This window comes from Trachymyrmex cornetzi, unplaced genomic scaffold, assembly GCF_001594075.2.
Source record: "Trachymyrmex cornetzi isolate Tcor2-1 unplaced genomic scaffold, Tcor1.1 scaffold83, whole genome shotgun sequence".
NCBI lineage: Eukaryota > Metazoa > Arthropoda > Insecta > Hymenoptera > Formicidae > Trachymyrmex > Trachymyrmex cornetzi.
The window spans coordinates 4,400,239-4,408,537 of NW_017300169.1; the positions used below are offsets into that span (position 1 = coordinate 4,400,239).

General features: G+C 40.5%; 1 protein-coding gene across 2 annotated transcripts; it reads left to right on the forward strand.

Moving 5' to 3' along the window:
* The first annotated feature begins 2,409 nt into the window (after nucleotides 1–2,409).
* On the forward strand, nucleotides 2,410–7,272 carry LOC108768903 (broad-complex core protein isoforms 1/2/3/4/5). 2 transcript variants are annotated; one of them, XM_018519588.1, is made up of 5 exons: nucleotides 2,410–2,607; nucleotides 3,074–3,473; nucleotides 4,459–4,918; nucleotides 4,976–5,270; nucleotides 5,672–7,272. In XM_018519588.1, exons 2-4 carry the CDS (start codon nucleotides 3,099–3,101, stop codon nucleotides 5,251–5,253), a joined length of 1,113 nt encoding a protein of 370 aa, XP_018375090.1. In that variant the 5' UTR covers nucleotides 2,410–2,607; nucleotides 3,074–3,098; the 3' UTR covers nucleotides 5,254–5,270; nucleotides 5,672–7,272. The 2 variants fall into 2 exon arrangements, with proteins under 2 accessions (XP_018375090.1, XP_018375091.1); XM_018519589.1 differs by lacking the exon at nucleotides 5,672–7,272 and having other exon boundaries at nucleotides 2,415–2,607; nucleotides 4,459–4,906; nucleotides 4,976–5,265.
* The last annotated feature ends 1,027 nt before the right edge of the window (nucleotides 7,273–8,299 follow it).

Consider the following 8,299-nt stretch of genomic DNA (forward strand, 5'->3'; position numbering starts at 1 on the left):
CCCCCCCCAATCTCCTTCCTGTCGAGACTCCCCTCTAGTATAAATCTCGACGGCCGAATGTTTTCTTAAGGGATTCTTGTTCTTTTCCGAACGGCAGAATATTTCTGAAAGGAGGTAGCGGCTACTACCTAGGGGACCTTCACCCGTGAGTGCGGTTTCGTTCAAATCGTTAAGGCGGGCGAAGTTAACGCGAGAACGAAGTCGAGGCGCGGTGCGGCGCGTGGCGTTCTGCGTCGCTTTCAGTCGCTTTTCCCCAACGAGACGAAGGCACGACGCTCCACGACGCTTCACGACGCTCGCGGCGTCCCCGTGGGAGGAAGTACCGCGTGAAAAAGAACGAGAGAGGCGAACGAACGCACGAATCGCGAGTCGCGAGTGTACGGTACGAATGATGAAATTTATAGGAGCCTCCAGGCGTTCCTGTGGGGGGTGAGAGCACGGGGGTGTCACTTCTCCCGCAGAGATCCCGTTTTTATTCCACGCCGTGCCGTGCCGTGCCGTGCCGTGGGGACGCCGCGTTCCGCTCGCGACCCGGCTGACTGACTCCCGTCGTCGCGAACGGCGACATTTCCACCTCGTAGATTTGTCCCGTCTGTCTCTGTTCGACGAACTCGACGATTGACACGTGACGTGATTGTACGGATAACGAGTGTTGTTAGCATTATCGCTGCCGGAGGTGACGATACTCAAAGAGACGCGTCGCTTTTTCTTTTCCATTCTGTCTACTTGCTAAACGAGTGAGTGTCTAAGTAGTGGAGTGTTTGCTTGAGTGAGTGAGCGGGCGAGCGAGTGAGTGAGGGAGCGGGCGAGCGAGCGGGCGAGCGCATGAGTGAACGAACGAATGCGTGAGTGAGTGAGTGAGTGCGTGCGTGAGTGCGTGCACGCCGCCCGTCTGTCTGTCCGTCCGTCTGCCTGCCTGCCTGCCTGCTCTCGCTTGTCCGCCTCCACGAAAGCGCGTGCATCCGCTGTGTGCACGTTTATATCTATATACGGCGGGCTTGTCACACGCGCGCACGCCGCACCGCGTCTATGGGCGATTTTTCAACCGGCGGCGCCCGTCCTCGCCCGATTTGCCGTCTGCCGATCGATTCGCCGACCGGTGTCGATCGCGTTCGAATTGTCCCCGGCAGCCTTATTCTCGAAAAATATATAATACGAAGATACTATTCGCTAAAACTTTTACAATGAATCTTAATCTTAAAGATTGGAGCCATTCTTTTTCAAGACCGATTCAATCTTCACTCTTCAGTGTGCGATTCCACTCCAGAAAATTTAAAGAGTAGGGAAACCTGCTCTCTAAATTCTTTGGATGCGGCTTAATTTTAATCTTGGTTCTAATTTACTTTTCATCTTTTTCGAATTTTTACAACTAGAAAAGGATGAGTTATTGAACTGAAATTAAAATTAGATTACATTGATAGAAACGGGCATAAATTTTATTTAATTAAGGGTGAAATGTCACTCTTAAAAAGATTGAAAATTCTGCCACTCTTTCTCATGACCGGCAAAATTTTCACTCTTTGGAGTGAGATTTTACTCCAAAGATGCATTTTCATATATTTTTTGAGAGTCTGAGCACTCAGGGGTGCTTTCTAACGCGATTCCTGGGGGTTGAATGTGCATCTTGAAACAAGATAAATACTACAAAAGGCGTCGACCAATGAAATTTTAAAATATTCTAATAAATTCACTCGCTTTTGTAAATTTCTCCTCGTTTCAAGGAACACAATTTTAATCCTTTTATTAAAAAAATAAGTCTGTTGCTTTTGACATTCTTTGAGAATCTTCGCTTTCCTTCTCTTCGGCGTTCAAACTTTAATAAACATTTTTCAATTTCAAGCAACGCAAACGAACCTAATAGCGTCGTGTCGTTAGGGAGGACTGTGGCGCGAGTTCGGCCTTTATATTCATGTGTGAATGTATACATATACGTGATGTGAGTTAACGTGTATATGTATCCGTTATGCGTGTGTGCGGTTTTATATACGCATATGTGCGCGCGCGCGCGCGCGCGTGTGTGTGTGTGTACATTCGCGCCTATATATTTCATTCTCGGTTACGTGCGGCGTGCGCGTGTGTATGTATGCACGGATATTGTTGTTCCGCTCCAGACCTATGCCAGACAGCCATATTGTAATTTTTTTTAACTCTACCATCGTGTCTCTCGTTAACCTAGCCCCCCCGAGATCCCGCCGTTGATCTCTTTTGTTCGCGCGATCGCGGCACTCTAGGAAAAACGGGCGGCACGCGTGTCGCTGAGGACGATCCCCCATACGAGGTAATCGAGTCGGGACTGGCCCGGCCGACGGCCGTGGCCTGTCTTTGTCTTTGTTCCGGATTGACGTTCCCGCGTTCCGCGCACGCCGCTCGGCCGCTCTTTCCGACGCCGCTGTCGCCGAGGACGACGCGTCGCGTCGCGCGTTTCCCTCGACGGCTGAAAGAGGGATCGTTCGCCCCGACGTTCACGAAAGTCCGTGAAAACGCCGCGCCGGAACGTCAGATTCGTCATTTGTTTCGTTTAATTACGGCGTCCAAGAATAACTCGCGTGGCCGAAGGAGGCCCTTCGCGCGGCGTCGGATGCGTTCCTTCTCCGAATCCGTTTTCAAGTTAGCGCTGTTGCTGCCTTTGTCGAACGGTTTTTTTTTTATACTTTTATTTTGCGGGTTTCCATTAGCGTGCCTTGTGTGAATGCGCCGCTTTGTTCAATTATTAATACCTCAAGTGATGGACAAAAATTCAGAGACGTCTGAAGAATATATTTTTTTTTGTTTTTCTTTTAAGAGCGCATTTTGAATAGTTTTTTCTTATTATCACAAAAAAAATCGTATTTATGGCGTATATTCTCTAAAGTGATTTCTGTAATAACCGGTACCGTAAGTCTGCATTTCTCGTATTTGTTGCGTTCAACATCTTCGTTTTTCTTTTTTTCAACGTCCGAATATATATTTCTCTCATTTTAAGTGCAAAAGTTTGGAGATTTCAAGTAACGCGAATCTCGTGTGTTCGAAACAAAACACAATCCTTTTGCAACAATTATTCAGTGGAATGATTCTTGTTTTTTTTTTTTGACAGGCAACTTGTCCTGCATTAAGCTACTATGGAATCTGGAAGTAACCTGCCCAATCCGGGCACTTATCCCGGAGGAGATCGTCAGCAGTTCTGTGTCTCTTGGAATTCCCATCAGTCGAACATGCACAGTGCGTTTCCAAAGTTACTCAGCTCGGAGCAGTTTGTCGATGTGACTCTTGCTTGTGACGGAGGTTCGATAAAGTGTCACAAGGTTGTATTGTCCGCCTGCAGCGACTACTTGGAACGTCTTTTGTTGGAGATCCCATGTACTCATCCTGTCATCTTTCTGAGAGACATGAAAATGTGGGAGCTTCAAGCCCTGGTTGAATTTATGTATCGTGGGGAGGTGTATGTGGAACAACAACAACTCGCTACTTTAATGCAAGCAGCGGAAGTTTTGCAGGTACTGTTTTTTGACTTTTCTGGGATGCGTTACAAAATTCAATCCGAGTATTATTTTATCCTTGTTAGTCATTGAATGTTCAGCAAGGATAAAAGATAATCGGAATTGATTGAATCAAGTTTTGGAACGCACTCCTATCTGCATCTATTTGACAGTATTTTGTATCTAATTACAGGACCGAATTAGGACTCGTGCCGTCCCTATTTGCATAATTCAATAATTTTTTTATAAATTCTTTTCAAAAATGTCGCCCCCTCCCTAATTCTGCCATCCTATGTGCTGCATAGGTGATGATCTCGGTGATGATATGGCCCAATGTTACTGAAATGCTCTAGCGTTACGCTTCAATAGTTGCATTTGGTTTTGCAAATCAGTGGCATTTGTAATCATTCTATCATTGTTTACTGAATTCGATGAATATAGAATAGAATACGGATGCCTCCAATTTGCAAAATCAAACGCACCTAGTATCCCTAGAACTTCTTTTGTTTCAACCAATTTTTCTTTAATCCTTTTAGCAGTAGTTTTATGTTAGGTCGTTATTCATAGTCGGTTTTTATTTTAAGATTTTCTTAATCACAATATCTTGAGATGCTAATGGCTTTGAGATTGGCTTATGACATCTCAAGATTATATTTAAAGTTTGAACATAAGAATCGACTTCGAATATCGACCTTAGATTGTGCTTCGATGTACATTGTCAGTATTAAAGATCTATTGTATGTGTAATGTGAATTATATATATAGATTTTTGGTACTGGCAGTGTATATTGGATTATAACTCTAGTAAAGATTATAAACATATATAAGATTTTAATTTTAATTTACGCACAAAGAATCTTATAATAAAATATTAATGATTCTTTATGTATTTTATGGATATTATATTTATTACTACTTTATAGTAGTAATAAATATAATACTATGTTAATATTGCCTTGTATGCAAAAACATATCAGGCAATATATTATATATTCTTCGATAGGTTCGTGGCTTATCCACTCAGGGATGTGATAACACGGTGAATGAGAGCAATACACAATCATGTGATTCTAATGCACCTGTCACTCCGTCGACTCCTACTCCCGGTGACAGCAACTTCAAGGTGGAGACATCATCTAACGATGAAAGTACCTCTGATTTTATCCCATGTACGGCAATGGCTAGCACAGGAAACAACTCGTCCTCTATCACACCTCCTGTTTCACAAAATCCTAACTCCTCCAACTTCGTAAATATGGAACATAGCGAAGCGCTACAACATTTAGAAAAAGCTCTTAGCGCTTGCGAAGCGACTCTTACCGAAACTACAGGAATGGTAAAAATGGAGCCGGATGAGCAGTTTGTACAACAGCAGGATGTTAAACCGTATTCCATTAGTATGGTATCCAGTAATAATTGCAATCCTAGCAGCCCATTCCCTGCGATTGAAGGTGAGCCTAAAGGTGACCTAATTTTGTATATTACATTTATGAGAGCTAAACATTTTGGTACTTTTCAAGGTTATCAAAGACGACAAAGGCGTTCGGAAGAGGAACTCAAGCAAGCTTCGGACATGGTGGCACGCGGCATGACGTTTCAAGTAGCTTCGGAAAAGTACAAGATACCGATCAGCACAATTCGCTTTTACATGGTCAGAAAGGGCATTCTGCAGAGGCGAAAACGCGGCCGCGGCTCCAGCAATCTGGGTATGAATAGCCAACCGAGTAGTCCGGCCAGTCCACCGTATCATATGATGAATTACCGTTTGCCAGAGAGCCTAAATTCCAGCCTACCGTAGTGCTGTACAAAGAAGTAGTGAGTTTTTTTAGAATTCAGTTTTGAACCGACAAACTTTTTATCGCCGCATCATAGAGCTGTTCCAGACCGTCTCGTCAGTTTTTATACTTTTAGCTCCTTTACACTGGGTTTATATTTTATTTTCTTCTTTCAGTTCACATTGCCTTATTCATTCGTAGCAGCACGTTTGCGTGCTGATTTACAAGACTACTATGTTTACAGCATATAACGTATTTTTGCATTTATGCCATTACCGACCTAGTGTGCGTTTTGGAGGTGTAGTTTTGTGTCTCGAACAGCTCCGCTCCATGTATATAAAAAAAGATACCATATGTAAAAGTTCGGACACAGCATTAAGTTAAGAAACTTGCAGGCGATCGTGTCTTACATCATATTTATGTTGGATTCAATGTCCTTAGGAAGACTGCCTGAAAAACCCAGTTTTTTTTAAGTACAAAGATGCATATTATTGTACCATGGAGTATACTGAAGTACACTGGAGTATAATCGTATACTTAGTATGTATTATATTATAATAACTCTACGTAAAGCTAGCGGCAGAACATACGCAATACATAATTCGTGGTTCACCATTCGTATGACATTTGCAAGTAGTATATACGGAAACAGATGTTTGCTAATAGAACGATTTTTCAACGAAAATATGAGAATATGAGAATTATTACGAATCGTTAGTGGTCTTTATTTGTACACTATAGTGCAAACGATAAACTAGAAATCAAGGACAGATATAGAGAGAAAGAAGAGATTTACTTCTCGGTTTTGCCATTCATATATTATTTCCGAGTTTTGAGAGTTGGAATATTTATTGTTCCTTTCGTTGTGGTAGAACTAAAGATGCAAAATTCAAGGCAACTTGATAGCTGCGTTTCTCGAAAAATTGAGCTGTGAGTGTTAGAAGGAAATCGTTCTTATACTCTTAACGTCCTCGATTTTTTTTATATTTGCGACATCTTCCAATGTCCTTGATTTACTCGGCTGTTTGGAAGGCGTTCTATATTTTTTCATTTTTTTAGCATATTTTTTCGTATGACGGATTTCCGCGAATTTATTGCGAATCAGGAATTGTGAATCATGAATTTATGCTAATGCCACGCGATATGTGGTAGTTTTTAAAGAGGCAGTTTATTTTTAAGTTTTTGGGGATTTTTTCTTGAATATAATAGAGACAAAGAATGAAGCTTGCGATTTATAATTTATATAATCATATATTGTTTTGTTTTATCTCAAGCAGAAGAAATGTTGAATAGCTATGACACGTATTGACGCTTTGTTCTTAGAGAAACAGCTACAATTTTTTAAATGACAATACTTTAAAGCTAAGTTTCTAATTTTTATTTAATAGCGTTTTCTCTTGGCTGCACTATCGCTCCTCTAATACAGCACTCAGACAGTGTATTGTGTTTCCATGGCTGATGGTAAGCGAAATCATTCGGTGTACCGTGTTTCCGTGGTTACGGTGTAGTGCAAATTTTATGCACGAAGTGGGATTTTGCTACACCGTCTCAAAGCGACATTGTAGAGCCAGTGTGACATTTAAAATTTGAAAATGGAAGTCAAGCGAGAACAGGGTTTTAGCGCAATAATGATGTAGTGTACACCACTCTAGTGTAGTGTAGCTGAGTGTAGCTGAGTGTAGCTTACACGCAACTGGTGCAGTGCGAGGCAGCACCCAGTGTATCCCAAGAGAAAACATTATAAAATTATTTTTAGATAAAAATACACTGGAACCTTGAATAGCAAACCTCGAAATAGCGCAAAAAAATCTCTTTTATGCTGTGAGTAGTATGAGTGGGAAGTAGCCAGTAGCTAAAATCTTGAATTTTATTGTTTTGGAATGAAGTAAGAGCAATCTCGTTATAGCGTTTACACTTCCCAACTGAGCGTTATTACGAGGTTTCAGTGTAAATCTGTATAGATTTAAACTTTCAATATAATCCTGTAAATAACTTGAATGTGATCTTAAATAAAAAAAGGTAAATTAATTTTTTTCTTTAGATATTTGACGCATCAATTTGATAAAATTAGAACAAAACAAGTTTTTAAGAAAATATTTTTTTGGAGACTTTGAAATAAGCTGTCTCTTTAATATTTGTTCTCGTATAATAAATACATTGTACGGGAACTCCATCCGTCATCCATCATGAATTAATATCGAAAATATTAATTCCATACTTATAAGTGCTTGCGTTGTAATGGCGTCATACTTATAAGGGAAATCACACTAAAGATCAAAATATTAGATCGAGCGTTGAACAAATATGTTTAAAATCTTATTATTTTGAGACTTTTTTATACGCAGGATTTGTATGTAAGCGCACTTAATGAGACGTTCATTGACGAGAATACAAGTTGTATAGGATATTCATATATCTAAGATAAGAATTCCTTCATGCTGTGGACGAACGCTACGCGTATGGTTAATTATCAGCCGTGTTCCGTTCTTCTACTTAGTGACCGATGTAGCTAGCCTATATGGATAGTGTGAGACGTTTTTGAATCCTGCATCAATATCGTTCGTGACAAGGCGAATTTACAAAATACAGTTCAAAAAAAAAGAAGAAAAGACAAAAAAAAACAGAAAAAGTGAAAAAGAAGATTGACTATGTCATATAACCGATATTTTTTTAATGACCTCGAAATGTTTTGACGGGAAGGCATTGGTAGCATAAGTTATTTTTTATTACATCATATTTATATATGATTCAGTGAAGCTCAGCTTGCTCTCGATAAGTTATCTGTGGCATCTGTACACATGTACGTATTTATCGAGTATTTATCTTTCCGTATTTTTAAATATGCCCCACGGAGGGGTAAAGAGATTCTTAATTACGACACGCTTTATGCCCTGCACCAGAGAGTGACGCTTAAAGATCAAAAATGTATACAGTTGTAGAAAGACAAAAAGACTTGTCCATGATGATCGATTAGTCACTATGTTTAAGACTGGTAACACGTGGCTAATATAACCAGATTAAAGTCTTAGAAAACAGCAATCCTCAATCTATTATATAAATATTTTTGTA